The following is a 23,349-nucleotide window of genomic DNA, read 5'->3' as shown; positions in this document are numbered from 1 at the left end:
CATATTATTAATAACTCAAACAACTACATATTATTAATTCTCCTGAAATATCGCCACCGTAACATCATTTAGTTAAATAAATAACCAAAAATCGAAAATTTATATCCGCGCTGGCGTGCAGGTCAAGGTCTAGTAATATGTTAGTTTAGGAGATTGGTAGAACCTCCTGGTGATGCAACTAGGCTAGATGGTCGGAACAGGAGAGGAGATTAATGTCTGGGATGACCCATGGCTCTCACACTGTGAACAGTTCAGACCAATGGGCCCGGCCCCAGAGGCTCTTCATCGCTAAAGGTCTCGGACCTGCTCCTGCCAGAGACAAAGGAATGGGACTTAGCAAAAATCAAGCTTACTCTACCTTTCCATAAGGACCAAATCCCAGGGATTCAACCTAGCAGGATGAAAGCAGCAGATGAACTCATATCGCTGAAAAATACTACGGGAGAGTATTCAACTAGATCAGGTTACCTGATTCATTGGAAGCTCGCACCGCTGAAGCTCCCACAAATCAAGTTGCTGCTCCTGACTGGCTAGCGAATGTCTGGAATGTAAAAACATTGGAGATAGTCAAAGTTTTTATTTGGAGATCCCTACACGATGCTCTACAACAATCCTAGTAGTTTCCCACTGATTACTCTGAATTGTTCACTCTTTAATGCACAGCGCCAGCTTTCCAGAAAAGAAAAGAGATGAACCTTTTTCCAATACTTCTTTTGAAGCCTCTCAACGCACCAAGCTAGTGAGTACGATCATCCTTCTTTTTTCCAAACAATGTAAAAGATATGTGATAAAAAAAGTGGGGATATTAGTTTGACATGATTCTTTGGATTTATCTTTCTGTTTCTTTGCCTTTACACAAATGTTTATGAATTTTGTCTAACTTGGTTTAGGACATGGGTCGTTCAAATGATCAAGCAGAGGAGCGAAGCATAATCACTATCATTCAACACTGAAACTTCTCTGAAGCATGAGGTAGGTGTACGTTTTTTTTATTCTTTTTACTAGGTTTTCACGTTCTTGTTTCGTGGATTAGGGCTCAATCACCTTGTTCACAGGTTGATCAGCTGGAGACAAGATTAGAAGATCAGTTTAAGGTTCGCTGTGCATTATAGAGAAGGCGCTAGGTTATGGAACAGCTTCTTCTTACATGCTGACTGAAACAAACGACATTCCCATGCCCATGGTCTGTCACTTTCATTTTCCAAAACTGTACAGAAACGAGTTCCGTGGAACTAAAGAAACCTTACTGTTTTTACTTTCTTGTTCAGCAAGCTACTGACTTGATCAAAGAAATTGCGCTTCTTGAGATGGAAGTTGTACATTTGGAGCACTATCTTCTTTCATTATATCGAAAAGCCTTTGACCAACAAATAACCCCAAATTCAGAGAGCAAGAAGCCGAAGTCTCCTTCTGTACTTACAACCCCTACAAGGCGTCTAGATTTTTGTGAAGAACCTTGTACAACAGATCCTCTCTTGATGATGGCAGAGACAGAGTGGGACCCTGTTTTCACCGTAGCCACTCCCAGCGTTCAACATTTGAGAGTATAAAAGCTTCTCCAGAGATTCTTGGAGTAAAGCTATCCGCTCATGCCACTCCCAACCGATGCACGTGCACAATGGAGAGAATCTAATCAGTCTAGCTGAACATCTTGGCACGCGAATCTCAGATCATTTAATTCCAGAGACACCAAAACAAGTTGTCTGAAGGAATGGTCAAGTGTAAATCACAGACTTTCATCATCTCCAAACTCGTCCTTATCATCGAGTGCATTTTCTCCCTCTGACCAGTACGATACATCGAGCCCTGGATTGGGAAACAGCTCCTCTTTGGATAACTCATTCCATGTAGAAGGAGAGAAGGACTTCAGTGGACAATGCAGCAACATAGTTGAAGTGCTTTGCATTCACAGAGACTCCAAAAAGGCCAATGAGCTAGGTCGCAGATCTTCTGCATACTTTAAGTGAGTCGCTTTGAGATTAAATGATGAATGATGAGGGTAGAAGGTGAATTAGGGGATCTTGAAATGTTTAAAATACTTGCAGGACACTATCAGTAGATTGGAGGAAGTGGATCCAAGTAAGTTGAAACATGAGGAGAAGCTGGCCTTCTGGATAAATGTGCACAATGCACTTGGTGATGCATGTAAACTTTCTTTCTTTGAACCAATCAATCTCGGGTTTTTTCCGGCGCTTAGCAATTTATATCAACGTCTTATAGGCTTATTTAGCTTATGGGACTCCACAGAACACTGTGAAGAGATTGCTATTGCTACTCAACGTAACCAACATCCTTTGCATGAACCATCCTTTCGTATTATATGTCTTGAAATTTTCTTGTATTTCTCCCAGGCGGCATATAACTTTGGTGGGACACCACAATTAGCGCGGAAGCAACACAGAGCTCAATTCTTGGATGCAAATGTCTCATCCTGGTCAGGTAACTTTGAGAATAAATTATGAAACGTTGGCTTCAAAGAGCACAAAGCTTACTTGAGTAAAAAAGACTGTTTTATGTTTTCATATTTTTCTCTTAATAACTGCTATTTGCTTCAAAGAAGTTCAAAGCAGGAGGAGATGAAAGATTAGCAGCTTACGCAATCAACCATCTTCTACATTTTTCACTTACCTCCGGCACCCACTCCGATCCCCGGTATTCCCCTTAATCTTTAAGAGAATCATTGAAACCCTTTTGAATAATTGCCCAAAAAAAGCGCTGAAGTATGTGCTTCTTGGATTGTTGTTTTGTTTAAAATAGGTTCGTGTATATACACCAAAAGAATCAAGCAAGAGCTAGAAAGTCGAATGAACTTAACCGAAGCATACCGGAATCTTCAATACAATGTCTTAAGGGATGTCGTAGTAAATCACGCAAGGCCATTGATTGGAACCCTCCCAGTTTACATTCAGATATCTTATTCTTAGAGAAGCTGCCAATGAAATTTATTCGTATTAATTAATTTTGATGGTATGTAAACGCCAGCTTGTTCGATCATGCCGGTTAATTATTAGAGAGATTCATAAACTTGTTAGACGTCGAACATTTATGTACGTGTTAGATGATTAACTTGCCTTCGGAAAAATTGCATTAGATTCAAGATTGGAATCACATCACTATATATAATATCATCCTCCTCCTGTGTCCATTTCTCAAATTCTAAGCAACCAAATATAGAAAAAAAAATCCAAAAGTAATGGATCATTTTGTTTTTCTCCATTAGAAAAAAGTCAAACGTCTCTAACTACAGTTTCTACGTCGGTCGATTTATTTTTATGGTTTGCTCCACTAAGTTGACCCTACTCGGCGATGCTGCTCAAATCGCCGTAAATCTCCTCTTCCCTTTGCCACAGCCTCTTCCACCACCGCCATTTGTCTTCGCTCGGGCGATTTTTTTGGATTGGTAATTTATTTCCCAAATGGAGTCAGCGCAACTGACTCCGCCGCTCTTGGTCAACGCGGAGCTTGCTTAACAGCCAGCGTCGCCATTTCCTCCGCCCTTAGGGATGACTGAGCCACGTCAGCGGTAAAACGAAGTAAAGTTGCCCCAATCGGAGCTCTTCGTTGCCAGAGATGCTGAAACTGTATCGTCGAAGTCCATTTCGTCTGAGTTACATACGAAACTCGTCGGGTATTTCTGCAAGATCTGCCAAACTTTGACCGGATACGAGAACTCTTCTAATGTCCCGTCCAGCAATATTAGCTTCGCCGAATCTCCCCTCATACATTCACGTGAAACGCATGCACCCATTTTTCTTTGTTTATATCTCTCGTGAGTTTGATGTTTGTGTATGTAGAGTATACGTACCAAGTTGTTGTTGTTTGTGATTTGTGAATTGAAAGATCAGACGACCTTGTGACGAGTTTATATATAAGAACAATCGAGGAAGAAGAAAATAGCCTCAAGAATCTAAACAGTCTACACTTTGACTTGTCGTGTAATAATACAAGGGAACATGACAGCTCAAGGTTTGGTTATTATTTCCCGAATTATTTAAACAGACCATCACGCTAAGGGTAGTTCGGGAAAGTAGGAGAAATCAACGTGGCGAAGATTGAGAGAGGAAGGAACTTAGGTGGTGAACTGAAGGATCGGCGGGAGACAGAGGCATGGCCGGCTAGCAGACAAGATTGAGTTGGCCTTGGAGGTTTCGCGTCGCCGGGGGTTAGATCTCACGTTAAGACAATAGGGACCAGTGGACCAGCATGATAGAGTTGGCCCCAGATTCTTTTGGCCTTTTAGTAGATACAAGAGTCACCTACCGTACGTGATATTGTTTTCTTTTTTCTAAGAATTAATAGTTCAAAAATTGATCTTTTTTTATTACTACTTTATTTTTTGCATGAGTGCATTAATGAGCACGTATAAATTATCGAGTGTCTCAATAATGCTTTTCTTACTTCGGACATATTGCTTTCTGTTTATATATTTATGAACGTTCAATATTTATTTATAAATCGATCTGCATGCCATCAAAAGTAACCAATTCCTGGCTATATTTGGTAGTTTTGGACCAAAAGGTAACTAATAGATATTTGCCCTACCGCTCGATCGATACTTTTGAACAGAAAAATAGCTCAACCTTACTATATACACAAACAAATATATATTCCGTATGGTTTGTGTGACGACTGAAATCACCCACGTCTCCACCGATACAATACTAGCGGATGGCAATCTTTGTTTAATAAAGTTGATACTCTGGCGCTGATACATCATTGTTTCCACGTACGTACAGTAGTAGAACTTGTCTCGATAGACATTTTATTGAATAATAAAACAATTGCTCGTCAGATCTTAGTGGATATTGATCCCCACGCGCGGGTGACATCCATATATAAGACCTACAATAGTTATTACATGATGTGAAATTGGACAATAGTACAAAATTGCTTTCAAAATTCCTTTCTAAAGCACGAGGCCATGTTTTGTCCCGATTTTGAAATGATCTTTATTTGGTAATTTTTAAAAACATTTTTACTTTGCATAATATATATTTAATACTTTTCGTTAATTGATCTATAATCCGTAAGATGGAATTTAACATGCTTCAGAGCATGTGATAGATTGTACTAACACACACGCTTGTAGAATCTACTGTAAGAATATCTTTGAATTTGTGATGAGTGTATGCAAGATCTGTAGTGTACGTTTCTGTATGAATCCGATATCTCTAGATATAAATAGAATTGTCCCCGAGAAGTTTACATATTTTCATTATTCATATATATATATATATATATATATACTAGTTCTAGAGGTTTAAAAAAGAGAGAATCTCTCTGAAAATCTGCATTGTTATGTGCTGTCCCCACGCCAATGAAGTTGTCTGTGTTCTTTCATGTTTCGAGATTTAAGACCAAGCACAGACCAATAATGTTTTATTTATAAGTTAAACACTGTTTTGTTTAATGTTCACACCCATGCACATTAAATACAGGGTAAGTAAGGTCCATAAGGAGCAAGCTGATTAGACTACATTATTTATACGAATTTATAAAACCTAATTTCCACTTGTTATTCGCCAGTATATTAAACTAATTTCATATAAATATATCAAAAGGCAAACCAACTAATTCATTGATTATCAAAATGGTTCGACTGTAAACTTATAAATTATAAAACAATAATAATTTTATTTTGAAGTGATTTTTCGTGTTAGTAAACCGTAATTAAAATTACCACTCTATTTAAAAAGCATAAATAATATTCGATTTGTTTCAAAAAGATGTATGTTTTGAAGATTTTTTCAAAACATTTTAAATATTGATTATAAATGTATACTTATGATTAATTAGTTTCCACAATTTTTAGCAAATCAAAATTTTAATAAACCGATAATTTTTCTCAAAATTTACAATTACCATTATTAGTTAGTAATATACACTGAAATTCAAAACAAGTTTTTGTAGAATATATATAATTTTGAAAAGGAGGGAATAATTCACAGTAACCTGGTTAGAGATTACATAACTCATCATAACTTACCATTATTAGACCATATGATTAAAGTTAAATAGAGGACTATATATGGATACAAAAAAAACTTAAGATTTAGGGCATGTGCATTTTTTATAATAGAAGAAGAAGAAACATCAAAAGATGTACTCATTGTAATCAAATACAAAGAGAAGATGTTAGATATGATAACATGATCACTCAAGTTGACCATACCACACCCCTTGGATCTTCACATCCTTAGGTACCTTGGCACCCAAGTCAGTATCCGACGGCTGAAGACTTTCGAACACTCCGATCACTTTCTCCTGTCTCGGGTTTGCTCTTGGTCACTTTCAAAGTGATCTCTCCCACCGAAGCTGCCGTGTTCTTCACGTTCTCTTTTGAAAGCTCCTCTTCGTCACCTCTGCCTCCAGCTGGCAATGCAACGGCGTTGTCATATCCTGTGGAACCACCACGGCCTTAGGGTCCAAGAGGAGGAGCCACGGTATGAAGGGACTAAGAATTTGCCAGAGAAGTTGTCTGGTTTGCCAGAGGCGTCAAGTGCTTGACGGTGAAGAGGAATGGCACACGCTCGCCTCCTGGAAGCTGGACAGTGACAGCAGCGTAGTCGATGCCGTCTTTCTTCCTTGAAGTTAACGCTTCCGTCAGAAGAAACCTGCTCGAGAACCGATTATAAAAAGAATCACAAACCCTATTCGTAACCAATAAAACAGACAGTTTCTTGCGGTGGAAGAAAAAAAGAAAAAAAAAGAAAGAAAAACCTCGAAGGGGCCTTCGATCTCGTCAAGAGTGTAGGTGAGACGGTCATGAGCTTGGTGTTCTGGAAATCAGGAGGCGCATTCTTGCTAACACTCTCAGCCTTGACGGTGAAGGAAGTAGGCTCGAAGCAGAACTTCTTGCCAGCGTACTTTCCGGGTTTGAAGGAGAAAGTCTCGGAGCCACCGTCAAAGTTGGGCACTGGTTGGCCGTTCCAGTTCCCTTAACTTCCATGTAAGTCTTGCTCTGAATCTCGTCGTAAGTCAGTCTCTTCGGAGGCCCTCTGCACTTGCTCCCTTCATTACACCACAAACACATAACAATTTCAACTTAATTGTGATCCCAATAAGCTTTCCAATTCGTAAAATCGTATCATGTACCAATTTGGTACTAATGATACACGAAGATTGTGAATATAACGCATTCTAATATTCTGTTGTGATAATCTTAAAATGCTATTGTTTAGTGTACTACTTTCAAGGTGGCAAGTTCGATGCATTGTTAGAAACTGTTATTAACAGTTCGTAATAAACTTATATGGAAGAACCGGTGATAGGAGGAAGTTACCGAGACGACGAGAGCAGAGGTTGCGAGAGCGAATCCAGCGATTTTGACAGCGTCGGAGCATTTACCGGCCAAGTCCTTGAAGTCAGATTGGAAGGAACATGTGAGGCGAGCAGAGGATGTTTCTAGTCCGAAAGATTTCCCGACTGTCTGAGTCGACCGGAGGTGAGCACTGCCGCGTGAGGAGCGGTGGAGATTTTAGCGGCCTGAAGGAACGTAGAGGCGGATTGGAGAGAGCAGCCATGGCCACAAAGTCTCTCAAAAAAATGTTTAATGGTTGTCCTGATCCGAAGCAGAGGAAAGACCTAAAACAGTAGTAACATTCGTTAGGAGAGAGAGAGAGATAAGATTTGGGATAAGGCGAGAAGTTTCATTGGTTTGTTTTGTGGGAATCGGAGTTACTGGTTTTCTTCTCTTGCCACGTGTCCGAATGCTAAGTGGGATAGGATACGGTCTCACTCACTGATGCTGCACATAACAATTGTTGCATTAATTAATTAAAAAAAAACTCAAATGGCCCATGCAGGTTCGAACCTGCGACCTTCGCGTTATTAGCACAACGCTCTAACCAACTGAGCCAATGGTTCTTCGATGCTTACAAAAATTGTTTAATTACATCTTCCTTGAGAAAAGCAATCCAAGGAAGCAACGGTTTTGCTACGTTCGGGTGTTTAATCTACGACCGCTGTAAGGGACTGAAGCTTGGAAGCCCTTGAGCAGCTTAAGTGACTGAACCACCGGTTTCCTAGCGCCAAGTTCGATATCAGAGGTGGCTCGTGTTGCATCATCTCTTCATCAAGTTGAAGCAGCACAGCTCTAAATCTCCTAATTTTGACGAGCTATTGGTTGAGCAGCATAATCTGCAGTCTCTTTGCGTCAGGAAGTAAAGCGTTTTGCTCATACCCCTGAAGAGATTGGATAAAAACAACAGTTATTGTTCATGTCAGAAATAATTTTTTTTTTTTTTTTTTAATTTGAACGGTTTCGAAAATTTTTTTTGGATTGGTGATTTAGCAACATGTCATGTCCAAAAATCTTCCACAATACATGACATCAATTTTGTTCGAATAGTTCGGATTGGTGATTTAACCTCGACCAACTAAACTTCCACAAATCTCAACTCCTACCACCTCTCCTAATTAATCTGAAAAAAAATCCTTAAAACAACATATTGTTTATCCATATATGAAATAAAATACAAACAATATTATAATTAGCATATGTTATCTTTAGATAAAATAAAATAAAAACATATAATATAATCTTTTCGTAGCTAGCAACCAAGCCTAATAAGGTGGTATGGTTGACACTTCTAGTTACTAGACTATCTCGTTGCATAGAACTCTATCACATCCGGTGTGATCATCATCTTCCAGAAGCTATTACTGAAATCAAAGTCAAACGTTTTCTCAACCTGACAGTCGGTGGAATGGGTCCAGTCCAAGATCAACCTATCTTCTGATTTCTCAATAAGTGTCACGGTGCACCACTGATTGTTCTCACGTTCAATGCTTGGAGTTGGCATACTGATAGGTTCTCCAGACATCTTTCTCTTCAGCTCCTGGCTTGTTCGTTGGTAAGCTCCAATCCAGTAATCAACGTTGTGATTTGGGTGTATTGTCTCTGTGTAACGAAGCCATTCCATTTCACTAGTGTTTGCTGTCTCCCTCTCCAAAATAGGAGCAAATCTCTTGGCAGCTTCACTTTTGATCTAGACCACAGTATTGTTCTATTTCGTTTCTCATAATAAGAGATCACCTACATATATATACTTAACAACATGCCATTGAATTAAATTAATTGGAAATCTAGTTGAAACCTCTAATATTACTTTTTAGTCTATTTTTTACATTTTTCTTTCAACGTTTACTTTTACATTAGTAAAAGTATTTTTTTTTAGCAATTTTCACTCAGTTACCTTATTCATAATATAGAAAACTCCAATTGTTAAATTTCTTGAATATGATGAATAATAAAACGTGTTTGTGTTGAGGCTTTTAACTAACTCATCACAACTGTATCGAGCAGCCCCTAAAATCACAAGCATTATAACTAGAGTTTAAAAAGTAATCAGAAACTCTTATTGTGATTTGCCGGTTCGATATAAATTTGAATATAGTATAAAACATTCTGTGAAAGAAGCTGGAGTAGCTCAGTTGGTTAGAGCGTGTGGCTGTTAACCACAAGGTCAGAGGTTCGACCCCTCTCTCTAGCGTTTTTTCTTTTGGTCAACTGAATTTAGGAGTCTATCTTGATGGCCCTAATGAATAGCAGTTTGATAATGGCTTGGGCGATCAAAAACACAAAGTAAATTTGTCCGAACACTTCCATTTCAGAAATTGTGATGTGCCTACTTCAGAGTAATACTTGTAGTTGGAAAATGCAGTTGTAGATGGAGGCTTGTAAAAAAAGTAACACAAACCGGCTAATAACCGGCATATTGAGGAGTAAACCAAGGAAACCGTGAAAGGACTACGTACTTCTTCTTCTCCGGCGAAAACCCTCAAATTGGGAGATTTAATTTAATTAAATCATCGAAGAAGATGGGGAGAGCATTGTACAGCGTAGGATTCTGGATCCGGGAAACAGGTCAAGCACTTGATCGGCTCGGCTGTCGCCTCCAAGGCAAAAAATCACTTCCGAGAACAGCGTACGTCTTGATTTGGATCTTTCCACTCATTTGATTGTGATTCGTTTTCTTTTGTTTTCTGTCATTATTCATTAGAGACCAGACTTCCTTAAAAATCACTATATCTAGTATCTTAGCTCTATTGCTTACTTATTCCTAGGCTAAGCTCCAATCTTCTTTACTGCATTCAGTTGCTTGCTTGCTTCCGCAAACTCTTGTTTTCTCTCTAATAAAATGTTTGGATCAGACATTTTCTCGCATTGAGGCTGGCCTCTGGCTTTCACATGCTCATATAAAGCAAGCAGCACTTGCTTCTCTATTGGTTTCGTTTTATACATAAAAATAATAATTAACGTTTTGTGACGAGAAACAGAAGACAAAGTGGTAATGGAGTGAAATGGGAAACAAAGGAAAGTTTTATAACCCTCTACTTATATTTCTTTGTCATCTTTGAACCAGTTAAGTAGCACATAACTGCAAAACCCAGAGCAGATGCAGCAGCAACCGTAAATACAGCTACTTGTACGGAGAATGATGAGGCGAAAGGCTGGAGAACAAGTGAGTTCCAGGTTATGTGCCACAAGGTGGAGTAAACAGAGCCACGATTGCACCCACCACCACTTGACTGGCGGGTGAAGCTTCTGGGAAACCCTCAACCATACAAAGTAAGAAGCCAAAGCAAGGATGAGAGAAAGAGAGAGGGGAAAGGGGGAGAGAGAGAGAGTGTTACCAGAGAAGAGAGAGATGAAAGAAATGGACTGAGCATGAGAAGAAGGCATCCCAGGGTCAGAACGCAGAGTTGCAACAGGTCTCTGTTGGTTAAGGATGCGTTTGAGAGCTACGGAAAGGGCGGAATTGGAAACGAGCCAATGACAGCCCACAAGGCTGCACCATCATGTAGAGAAGCAGAACCGAGCCAAAACACAGCAGCTACCACCCATTTGCTCTGTGTACACACTTTGTGTATTTCATTTACATCTAAACATATTTATCAGAGAATTCGAATACAAACCAGACGATTAGCGACGGCGTTGATCCCACCGGAGACCCAAATCTTTGGGACGGAGTAAAACCCTGCTCCAACGCCTGAAACCCTTCTTCCCCGTCTATGTCTCTCCAAGCATGGGTTTTGACTAGATCGGCCATAGTTTTAGGAGGAGGAGCAGAGAAAGAGCAGAGGAAGATTGAGCTCGGGCCCAAATAAAACTGCAGGTGGGTTTGTGGAAGAGAGCAAGAGATGACGCTGACGCTGCTGCCATTATCCCAAAACAATTCAGGGAGAGATTGGTTACTTTCAGCTTCTATCTAAGCCCATTAGTACTAGGCACTGTAATTATGGGCTCTCTTTTGCAGAAAAACCTAAATGGGTTTTGTAAATAGTGGGCCTCTTGCTTCCGCTTTTCTTGCTCAATACAATCATAAAACTAATCGCAATGTGTCAACGCTTGCCGGCCATCTGCCCAACAAGTACACCTTTACGTAGCCTTACATATTCACCTACCAAGTTCCCAAATCAACCCTCTTTGCTTCTATAAATATAACTAGATTTTGACCGCGCAGGCGCGCGGATGTTATATTTGAAAAATATGTTGATTTGTTTTTCTTGTAATTATTAGGATTTGGAAAAATGAATCCGAGGAACATAACCGATACTGATCCAAAAATATAGTACCAAACCCGAACATAAAAATTGATTAAACATTCTAATATTCAAATTTTGTTATTTAGAGAACCGAATCTGATCCGAACCGAAGTATTTGGGTATCCGAATTTATCTAAAATAGATTTATATAATTATACATATTAATTATTTTTAGATTAACGTTATATAAAAACATCAAAAATGATACTTTTAATTTGTTTAAATACTTGAAAATATATATAGATAGTCAAAAGTAAATATCTGAAAATAGTTAAAGTATACTCAATCACCAAAATACTTAAAATAATTATTGATTCCGTATCCAAATTTAAATAAAAACCAATTGATATGTTAAGCTTAAGTATTATGACATATGTTATTCAAATTTATACGTAATATATTATTTTATTTATACATTTGAGAAATTTAAATATATAATGATTTAAGACTTTAAAAATAATTTTAAATTAGTTATCCAAACCCAAACCAAACCCGCAAAGATCCAAATCGAACTCAAACCAAAATTTAGAAACATTCTAATAAGGCTGAAATCTTTGACCCCGAAAACCCGAAATACAAACGATCAGAACCAAACCCGTATGGGTACCCAAAAGCCCATCCCTAGTCATTATTATATATCGTATTTTATCATCATATATAATTAGTCGTATTTTATATGTATCATCATATAATTAATAGTATTTTATACATACATCATATAAATAATTACATATATTATATTTTTAAAACTTAATATGAAATATAAAACCATAATTTGAGTTGGTATTTCAAATTTGGTTTTGTATTATATTTTTCTTTATATATTGACAAATATTTTTTATAATGGTTATTGAAAAATAGTTAGTAAAAATCCATTTTTGAATATATGTATATTTTTGAATCAATTTTTGATATAAATCAAATTTGAAGTATATTTTGATTTGCAATATGTATATAAAGTTTAAATTTTGTTTTATGGTTAGTTTAGAAAAATAAAAATTTAGGCAATTAGATTGACCCATTTTGGTATATTTTAAAAGTGGTCTAGATAACTTTCAATTTTTTTAAAAAACATAAGCCATTACTTTTTTCTTAATACTACTATCCTTGTTTTCAAACAAAAATATTTTTTTAAAGGACTGCAATCCATGTTTCCAAACACTCTAAATTTTTTAATAATCCTATTCAAGTCTCCAAACACTCCAATTTTGTACTTGAGTTTTAATAAGATAGAACACAACAGTTGGAGCTTTTAACAAATCAAACACAAGGCGCTTGTCGTGCACCTCACCTCTCACAAAAAACATTTCTTCTGATCCAGATCCGAAGCTATGGCCACTCCCATTGCGTCGGAGCCAAGGAAGGTTGCGTTGGTCACCGGGATCACTGGACAGGACGGATCATACCTGACGGAGTTCCTGCTCGGAAAAGGGTACCAAGTGCACGGCCTGATCCGACGATCCTCAAACTACAACACGCAGCGAATCAACCATATCTACGTGGATCCCCACAATGCCACCAAAGCCCTCATGAAGCTCCACTACGCGATCTCTCTGATGCCTCCTCCCTCCGCCGTTGGCTCGACGTCATCAAGCCCGACGAGGTCTACAACCTTGCGGCTCAGTCCCACGTCGCCGTCTCCTTCGAGATCCCTGACTACACGATGACGTGGTCGCTACTGGAGCTCTCCGCCTCCTGGAGGCTCTCAGGTCTCACATGGCTGACAATGGCCGCACCGTCAAGTACTACCAGGCCGGATCCTCGGAGATGTTCGGGTCAACTCCTCCTCCGCAGTCTGAGACGACGCCGTTTCACCAGAGATCTCCCTATGCTGCCTCCAAAGTCGCGGCTCACTGGTACACCGTCAATTACAGAGAGCATACGGCCTGTACGCCTGCAACGGGATCCTGTTCAACCACGAGTCACCCCCGCGAGGCGAGACTTCGTGACTCGGAGATAACACGGGCCTTGGGGAGGATCAAGGTCGGGTGCAGACGAAGCTCTTCCTCGGGAACATACAGGCCTCCAGAGGACTGGGGTTCGCAGGGGACTACGTGGAGGCAATGTGGCTGATGCTGCAGCAGGAGAAACCAGATGACTATGTGGTGGCTACTGAGGAGTCGCACACCGTCGAGGAGTTTCTGGACGTCTCCTTCGGTACCTCGGCCTCAACTGGAAAGCCACGTGAGATAGACAAGAGGGACTTCAGGCCTACGGAGGTTGACAATCTCAAAGGAGATGCGAGCAAGGCAAAGGAGTTGTTTGAAGTGGAAGCCCAAGGTTGGGTTCGAGCAGCTGGTCAAGATGATGGTGGATGAAGATCTGGAGACGGCTAAGAGGGAGAAAGTGCTCGTCGATGCTGGTTACATTGACGCTCAGCAGCAACCTTAATCTCCATTCCAAGCAGCTGCCTGCCCCCAAAAAAAAATAAGAGTTATCATTATTATCTGTGTTTTATTTCATGTTTTTTCCGTTTGTTGTTTTACTATTTTTTGTTTACAAATGTTGTTAAACATCATTCACTGTGGATTTGTATCATTAGCAAACAAAGCGAATAAAATATATGAATATCTTTTCTACATCACAACAACGGTTCGCGATTATGCAACTCAACTAAAAAGTAGCAGCATCTTTCATCAATGCAAAAATCATAACAATCTAGTGGGATTTCGACTCACCAAATTTATATATGGTTGTGACTCTTATACTTCCTGTTTAAAAAGACAGACTAGTAGTAGTGAGTGTTTATACTGACCGAATCAGGTGGAGCAAGAACAAAGGGTGTCGCCAAGAATCAAGGTCCCTCAATTATTTTACATAATAATCATGAAAGATGTATGCCAGTTACTTAGCAACCTCCTTTACCTGCAACACATGAACTAAAAATACGTCCCGTAAGAAAAGTGGAGAATTCAGTCAGTCTGGTATAACAATAAATATAGGGACCTTGAGAGATATATAATAAGAGCAAAGGTATTAGATATGGGGAGAGATGTATGATGAATAAGGAAAACAAAAGCTTTTTTGTGAGCAAAGACGAGACAAAGCTGTTTCATAGGAATAACAAAAAGCAAACATGTATTCCCCCCAATCCCAAGGGAAAAAAGATTAAAAGAAGAAGATGATGGGTCCTATCTCGTTGGAGGAGGTTGTTTAAGCAATTTCAGAACGTTTTCGTAGACGATGAACGTGCTGGAAGAAGCAGGCACATTTTTTAATAGATTAGCTGTTAGTCCCCTGTAGAAACCTCTGAGACCCTCGAATCTGCACCGTGAAGGCAAGAAAGAAAGATAATAGTATATGTTATCTTCAGTACAATCAAGACCAAGAATAGATATATGCTCTTCTCTGACCTCGCGGTTTCTCTGATGACATGTAAGCTGTCTATATCTTGGGATTCCGTTAGTACTAGGTCTTTGCTGAACAATAGAGGAATGTCTATGACAGTCACACCTCAAATACTGCTAGAGTTAAGAAGAGGTTGAAGCAATTTACCTGTAATCGTGCTCTAATAACTTGAAAAGGATATGTAAGAAGAACTGCTGCGACTTTGGAGGAGCCTCCCAGTGCAGCATTAATCCGCCGAGTTCTACATATAAAAAATAAAAAGAAATGCCAAAAAGATGACTTGGTCCTCCTACATTGCCAAAATAATCACAGTGTAAGAAGAAGAAGAAGAAGTCTGTACCAATAAATTATCAGGTGTGGATTCGGATGTTCTTCTCTTCTCTTTCATATCGACAATGACTTTACGGAGTTCCTCATACGCTGTTGAACTGAATAGCACCATGAGAAACCCTGATGAAGAAGAAACTAAATCAGGATCAAACCCTTCCAAAATGAAACTATTTGTAAAAGCAAAAGGAAAGTGAGTGAGTGACTACCAGTACAAGGCCAGGGACAATACCCTTGTAGAGCGCCCTGGGTCCTTCCTCTTTCATTATGGTTCTAAAGGCATCTGCAAAAATTCACCAACAAAAATAAGAAAAGAAAGAAGAATGGAAAAAGTGAGTTTGTTAAGGAGCATATGTGGAGACCTAATAGGCCGGAGTAGGGTGGGGTTTGATGAAGAGGTGTCTGAAGCTGTAACTTGTCTGACAAGCCAAATAGGATTCGTGCATAAACAGACCTGAAAGTGTATCATAGGTTGAGATAAAAAAAAAATAAATAGATGTTTTAGGGGGGGGTGTGAGTTAGTAATAACAAACCAAGGCTCCAGATTCAGCGGCAGAAGCAAGGTGAAGGGGAGGGGTGAGTTTCTCATCGTCCCTGCCTCTAGCGTATCTCTTTCGCTCTTCCATAACTAGAGAGATTGTATTTGTTTCAGAGAGAGAGAGAGCTTGGGGTGGGGATTGTAAAAGAGAGGAAAGAGGAGACAACTCACACAAGAAGAAGTATAAGCTCCATGAGAGAGTGGAACCGATTACAGCAGGGAAGAAACTGCATAAAGGCCTCTCAGACCCTACACCAGAGAAAATGTAGCTTCAATTCAGAAACGTGAATGCATGAGAAGAAGATGGTTAAAGCATACCTCGAGACGGCCAATGGTGAAGAGAGCGTGAGCTGTGTTCTTGTACGTCGGGAACCCTCTACCGTCGTTCACTGTTTCAGACAAAAATCTAGTTTCTTTTTTTTTTACTGTGGAGTGGAAAAAGAATCAGACTTGGAATCTAGTACGGACAACATCAAGAGGGTGCATAGCAGCTACTGTTGCGAATCCTGCGACTGCCCCCGCTGTGGCATTTTCCCACTGCCATGATGGCGCCACCATACCATCAACCTGCACGCGATTGGCCTACAGAGCTCAAATGAGTCGCAAGTAAATGCTGATGAGAGAGAGAGATAGATCCGGAGTCCTCCTCCGCTTTACTCTCCGACGCTTCCTTGAGTTCCCGTCTCAGATTTGTGAAGCTTTAAAGCCCATTTATGCTTTCCGAGGCCCACAACACCTACAATTAAAAGCCCCATCCTTACTTTGTTATTTATTCCCATTAATCGCCAATACTTTTACATTGCTTAAAAAAATATATCATCATAATGATCAACTAGATTTGACCCGCGCTTAGAAAGCGCGGGGTTTTCTAAAAGTATAAACAATTTGATATGAATTAATATTTGTAGATTGTTGTACATTATTATGTTACAAAATATATTATATTGAGGCAGATAAATTTTGTAAAATTATATAATTCATAAATAAGTTTATTTAAGATTTTTGTGTGTACATTTTTATTTAATTCTTTTGGTCTGTATATTTTATCTGGACCAAAAACACAAACCAAGACCGACTTGAAAATATAGGTTTGGTTCGAGTCCAGGATAAAGTATCTATTGGTTATTTTTAAGATCACAGGTTTTGATCTGGTCCGGATCATACCCGAAACCCGATCAGGTACCCAAATTAATCGGATCTTTTTAGTATATTAGGTATGTAGGGTATTTCGTATATGTTTGAAATTGGGATATTCTTTTAAATTTTAGGTTTGGGTTTTTGGTTATTGTTTCAGGTTTGGGTAAAATTCCAATTTAAAAATATATTTTGGGTATAGAAATTAAATTTTAAGTATTTTTAAATTTTCGATTCATGATTTAGGTTAATTAAAATACGGCTTTTCGTATATTTATTTGGGTATTTATTGGAGTCTCAGGTAGTTTTCAGGCTTACTGGTACTTTGGTTTTAGATACCCAAACCTAATCGAATCAGTTACATACCTGAAAATTATATGAATTTTACGGGTATTTAAGTTATGGATTTAAACCGACTCGTATTTAAAATTTATTAGATCTTTTTTTTTTACTTGTTTGTATAAATTATTAATCATTACTTTTTAACTTGTTGTATAATATTCCAAAACATTAGAATACAATAAATATATATATCAGTACGTATAGTAAATCGATATGTTTACTCCAAAATTAACAATATGTTTGTTTTAAACTTATTGGTTGGTGAATGGACTTATTAAAATCAAAATAAGTGGTGTTATACATATGGTAAGATATTTGTTTTATCAAAAGGTATCAGGGCTCCAACTTCTGTTTCCATAAATCTTTGTTGGACTTATTAAAATCAAATAAGTTGGGTTATACGTATTGTAAGATATTTGATTTTAATAAGTCTAACACAAAGAGATATAGCTCAGTTCAAAAAAAAAACAAAGATATATAGAAGTGACTAAATATTATTAGAGAAATATAAAGTAATATTATTAGTCATTATTATTGGTAAGACCAAAAATATTGTTAGTTAATGAAAGGGTCCAAACAACATTTTTAAGTAGATTTTCAAAAATGCTTCATTTTTAATAGAATAGATGCACGTTGCAAATTTAATACTCTAGATCTTGCGGATGTTGGATTTAACTTGCGTTCAATGTAAATTTATAAACTATTTATTTATAAAATGTCTATTTATATTTATGTTTTGTTAAAATATATTTAGTGTAGAATATATTATATTAATATAGATATTTGATAATAATTTTTATCTGTTTTACGTAATATATTTATAATTTGATAATTTGATGCAATTTTATGTAATTGTAATTTCATATATTAACCTATTGATTTTTTGTTTATTTATTTAAAAATAATTTAATTTTTTTACAGTAAATTTTTATGGATTATTATTAATTTTATGAATTTGGTTTCTTGAAAATTGTATTGTAGCAGATTTATATATACTATATATTACAGTTTGTATTTTTAATTCAGCAAAAAAATAACAATTCATTGTAATATTAATTTAATTTTTTTATTTTAAGTGAAATTGCATATTTGTAAATAAGATAGAAATGCAATGGCATTTAGTCAAATCTTTTGCCAAAACCGAGATGTTTTACGGTTAATTATTATAAATAGTGTTATATCTTTTTATAACTGAAAAATATGTTTTAAGATACCAACACAATGTAAAAATTATCTTTTTGAAAAAAAAAAGATTATAAATAAAAAATTCATTTTTGATTATATAGTTAATTATATATCTATATATATCCATTAAGTTTAATATAGATATTAAACCGCTTTAACTTTTAACGTGAGAGCTTGTTGCTAAAATTTATTTTGCAAATAATAGTATAGATCATATGGTTGACTTTAATCCTAGAACCACAATAAAAAAGGACAACGCTAACTATTGTGCAAGCAAAGTGATAACAATCTCAAAGAGATATAAGAACTAAAAAAGCTAAGAAACATCTTTTAAATAAGAGATATAAGAGTATCTTTATCGCAAAAAAATCTAAAACAGATTTCTTAATTTTTTTACTCTCTGATTAAAAAAATTTTTAAAAAAGAACCATCGCCGGGTCACCACGTGTCAGTAGGGCCCGCGAACAATAAAAAAAAACACTGCAAAGTTTCTTATTTGGTAGCTTTTGTACCGGTTTTTAATGCTTGTGTGGACCCTCCACGTTAAGACAAACAGTAAACAATGCGTTAATGGTGTTTTAAGAGCACATTGATATGAGAATTTAAGTGTGAGCTATACTATAGCTAAAAAATGTCAAAACATAAGTTAAGAAATCCAAATTAAAGTCCAGTTAATCATATGCTCTAGAGTATTTTCTACATGTGTACAAATTGATACGGTTCCCAGAGTACGACAAAGACATAAGTGGATAATGACAAAACCCATTCAACTGCTCTCCCTTTTACAAAACCAAATAATCTAATTTTCCGTTTGTCTTAGTAGCGAACCAATTAACATTTGAAAACATGACCAAACAGCTTATATATGTGGACGTTTCAAACAGTTGGTTTCATCACTTAACTTAATTCGTTCTAGGGGGTAGGCACTTTACCCGATATCTGAAGTAGCAAAATACCCGAACGGGTATTGAATAAGGAGAGATTGGATACCCGAACCCGAATGGATATCGAAGATAACGAACCGATAACATAGTATAATTAACTTGATATTTCTAGTTTATATCTCTCATTTTATATAAAATATTATATTGATACTACACAAACTTTAAGTTCATATGATATACATACAATTACGGAAAATGATTTTGCTACTCACTAAAATGGCATATCATGGTTTTTTATTTCAAAAATTAACAAAAGTTACATCCAAAATTAAAAAAAAAAAGTAACTAAATTAATGCATTTTTAGTTTTAAAATGTTATGTCCAAATATATTAACCATTCAATCTATTAAAAATAAAAAATTAGTTAACTGAAAGTTATATTTTTAAATACAACAAACTTGAGAAATAAAAATTTTATATTTTTTTTTCAAAATCTAAATATCCGAACCCGATCCAAAATAACTGAATCCGAACTAAAAATACGAACCGACCCGAATACAGAAATACCCGAACGGATTCTAAACCTCTATACCGAAATATCCGATAATCCGAAATACCTGACCCGAACCCGAACGCCCACCCCTAATTCGTTCGTTACATTTGCAAATGAAAGAACACAATATATGACAGGCTCAAGTTCGCGACTGCCCCAAGAACCAATATCATTCGGTGCAGAAAAAGCCCTATACATTGGGGAGTGGGGAAGCGTGCACCGAGCTAGCTCGGAAACGGGGAACACTTAACCTATTAATAATTAGGTTTTCTCGGACAACAGTTATTCCCGATAGACGATATCGCCAAGGAGCGATAACATACATTAAGTTTAACAAGGAAGTAGATTTATAGATATTGAAAGTACTGATACATGTCTCAAGAACATAAAAAGAGCCAGATGCCCATAACACATCTCAGGACGTACACATGTAGAAAACACACTGCGTTAAGAGCCCTTCTTTATTTTTATTTATCTGGTATACAAGTTATGTAGTATAGTTGCTTAATGATGACCACCACCACCGGGAAGCTTTTCCTTGATCTTTTCCATCATCCCCTCTTCTCGTGGCGCTCACCACGTAGCCTCCAGCATCATAACACCAGTGGTAGTTCCATTCCCATCCCTTGAGATTGACCAGAAGACTGATCATGATGGCCTGGCAACTTTTCCTTAATCTTATCAGTTATTTCCCTTCTTCTTCCTCCTCCCACCTGCCCATCATCCTCCTGTCATTATGTCGGACACTTGTTAATACAAGACTAGGCCACATTAATTAAGACACGTACGCATGTTAATATTATATATTGGTGGTGTAACGTACCGAGCTAGAGCTAGATCCGGATCCAGAGCGGTGGAAGCATTCCTCCCAAGCCCCTCCCACCACCACTTTCCTCATGGAGTTGCTGTTGGCCGTGGTGCCTTCCACCTGCGCCTGCTCCCAAGGCTCCAGTTCCTGTCCCGTATCCTTCGCCACCTGTCCCGTAAGTCCCTGTTAAGTATGAAGACGCGATCTACTGAATATACTCTTTATTATAAAACGTGATACGAGCTACAACAAGGGAGACACTCTCATAACGAGTACTCCTCTACTCTCATGTCGAGTAGCTACTTAGCTCATACGCTAAAGTACAATATTGTAATTCTCGATAACCCCAAATGACTTAGTACGTTCCTATTTATACAATCCAGTGAACGGCTTTTCCCTCCTTCAATCTGTAACAACCTCCACGTCATCATCCCCTGCTTGACGCTTCTTCTCTTCTCTTTTTCTGCCATCTCATCCCTCTCATATGTATATTTGTACTATCAATCATACTATCAACCTTAAAACCAGGAGTCACCGCCATATCTGTACGACCCTACCGTTATCCGCATGCCACGAAGGTGTGATGGAGAAGATGGTAACAGAGATGCTGGAAGCGGGTATTATCAGAGTCAGTATAGTCCATTTTCAAGCCCAGTGTTACTGGTTAAGAAAAAAGGATGGGTTCTTGGCGGTTTTGCATTGATTACAGAGCATTGAATCAGGTGACAATTCCGGATAGATTTCCTATTCCGTTATTGATCAACTACTAGATGAGTTACATGGAGCATCGGTCTTCTCTAAATTGGATCTTCGCGCGGGTTATCATCAAATCCGGATGAAAGAAGAAGACCTAGCGAAGACAGCATTTTAGAACGGTTGAAGGTCATTATGAGTTCCTGGTAATGCCCTTTGGACTTACAAATGCACCTGCGACATTTCAGGCTCTCATGAACTCAATTTTTTAAGAAGTTTACGCAAGTTCATCCTTGTTTTCTTTGATGACGTGCTGGTCTATAGCAGAAGTATGGAGGAGCACGTAGAACATTTGAAAGTGGTGTTGCAAATATTGGCTGAACAGAGGTTGCTTGCGAACAAGAAGAAATGTTCGTTTGGAGTACAGCAGGTGGATTATTTGGGCACATCATATCGAAAGAAGGGGTCGCCACTGATTCAGCGAAAACAAAGCACAATGAGGGAGTGGCCGACACCACGATCTGTCAAACAACTGCGGGGGGTTTCTTGGTCTAACTGGATATTATAGAAACTATGTGAAGAGTTATGGCACTATTGCTCGACCTTTGACGGAATTATTAAAGAAGGATGGGTTTGAGTGGTCTACAACAGCACAAGGGGCTTTTGACAGGCTGACAAAATGCGATGATCACTACACCGGTGCTAGCGTTACCAGACTTCGACAAAAAATTTGTGGTTTGAAACAGATGCATCAGGTTTGGCGTGGCGCAGTTTTAATGCAGGATCGTCGCCAATAGCGTACTTCAGTCATGGTTTTACAGCTCGCGAACGATTGAAACCAGCTTACGAGAGAGAACTCATGGCTTGTGGTATTGGCAGTGTTGAAATGGAAGCATTACCTGATTGGACGTCATTTTGTGGTTCATACAGACCAACGAAGTCTTAAGTATTTGTTGGAGCAAAGGAGGTCAATATGGAATATCAGAAATGGTTAACAAATTACTTGGTTTCGACTTTGAGATATGTTTACAAACGGGCAGTCAAAACAAAACAGCAGATGGTCTTTCAAGAATTGAGAATTTGGAAACTCAGGAGTTAAGTTCTCTGCTATTGTCCTTGACAGTTCCGGGCGTGATTCAGTTACAAGATTTATATGCTGAGATTGATGGGGATGAAGGTTAAAGCGTTACAGATGTTAGTAGCAGAGGGAAAAATGATGAACAAAACATTACAAGATTCTGAATAACAGATTGTGGGTATAAGAAGCGGCTCGTCATTCCAAAGCAATCACGGTTTATCCTTTGATCATTTGGGAATGTCATGACAGCCAGCTTGGGGGTCATTCTGGAGTATTGAAAACAGTCAAGAGAGTCAATCTATGTTTCATTGGGAGGGGTTGTTTAAACGGGTTCAACAGTATGTTCAAGAGTGTAGTGTTTGTCAAACACCAAATATTCTACTCTTCTCCTGCGGGTTCTTTGCAGCCACTTCCTCCCTCAGCAGATTTGGGAGGATATTTCAATGGATTTTGTGGAAGGATTGCCAACTTCTCAAGGTCATAATGTCATCATGGTAGTAGTGGACAGATGAGTAAGTATGGACATTTTGTGGGTCTCAAGCATCCTTTTACAGCGGCAGACGTGGCTTCTAAATTCATGTTGGAGATTGTCAGCATCACGGCTTTCCTAAGACAATAGTCTCAGATCGAGACCGGATTTTTCTTAGTACCTTTTGGAAAGACTTGTTTCGATTATCGGGTACAAAGTTGAAGTATAGTACGGCATTTCATCCGCAGCCGGACGGTCAGACTGAGGTTCAAACCGTAGTGTGAGACATACCTTCGTTGCTTCGCTTCTGGTCTCCAAAGACTGGTTTTAAGTATCTGTCATGGACAGAACTCTGGTATAATACTTCGTTCATACATCGCTTAAGGCTAATCCATTTCAGGTAGTTTATGGTAGGGAACCACCACCTCTCTCGTTTCGAA

At 38.1% G+C, this 23,349-nt stretch overlaps 1 protein-coding gene, 2 non-coding genes and 6 pseudogenes across 3 annotated transcripts; 3 read left to right on the top strand and 6 right to left on the bottom strand.

Annotated features, from left to right (window-relative positions):
- Positions 1 to 537: 537 nt before the first annotated feature.
- LOC125594007 lies at positions 538 to 2,496 on the top strand (annotated as a pseudogene).
- Positions 2,497 to 3,167: 671 nt separating this feature from the next.
- Positions 3,168 to 3,867, bottom strand: LOC125594003 (annotated as a pseudogene).
- A 2,051-nt stretch (positions 3,868 to 5,918) lies between these two features.
- LOC125594006 lies at positions 5,919 to 8,924 on the bottom strand (annotated as a pseudogene).
- On the bottom strand, positions 7,794 to 7,866 carry TRNAI-AAU. Its single transcript has one exon. It is a non-coding gene; the product is annotated as a tRNA-Ile (tRNA).
- A 496-nt stretch (positions 8,925 to 9,420) lies between the features above and the next one.
- Positions 9,421 to 9,494, top strand: TRNAN-GUU. Its single transcript has one exon. It is a non-coding gene; the product is annotated as a tRNA-Asn (tRNA).
- Positions 9,495 to 10,339: 845 nt separating this feature from the next.
- Positions 10,340 to 11,167, bottom strand: LOC125594005 (annotated as a pseudogene).
- Positions 11,168 to 12,805: 1,638 nt separating this feature from the next.
- LOC125594008 lies at positions 12,806 to 13,960 on the top strand (annotated as a pseudogene).
- A 655-nt stretch (positions 13,961 to 14,615) lies between these two features.
- On the bottom strand, positions 14,616 to 16,395 carry LOC125594009 (annotated as a pseudogene).
- Positions 16,396 to 20,454: 4,059 nt separating this feature from the next.
- Positions 20,455 to 21,139, bottom strand: LOC125594004 (dehydrin Xero 1-like). The gene is made up of 3 exons (XM_048770332.1): positions 21,032 to 21,139; positions 20,685 to 20,852; positions 20,455 to 20,589 (listed from the first exon to the last, which is right to left on the bottom strand). Exons 1-3 carry the CDS (start codon positions 21,137 to 21,139, stop codon positions 20,455 to 20,457), a joined length of 411 nt encoding a protein of 136 aa, XP_048626289.1.
- Positions 21,140 to 23,349: the final 2,210 nt, after the last annotated feature.

The sequence above is a fragment of the Brassica napus genome (genome assembly GCF_020379485.1).
Source record: "Brassica napus cultivar Da-Ae chromosome A2 unlocalized genomic scaffold, Da-Ae chrA02_Random_25, whole genome shotgun sequence".
Lineage (NCBI taxonomy): Eukaryota > Viridiplantae > Streptophyta > Magnoliopsida > Brassicales > Brassicaceae > Brassica > Brassica napus.
This window is presented reverse-complemented; position numbering and strand designations above follow the sequence as displayed.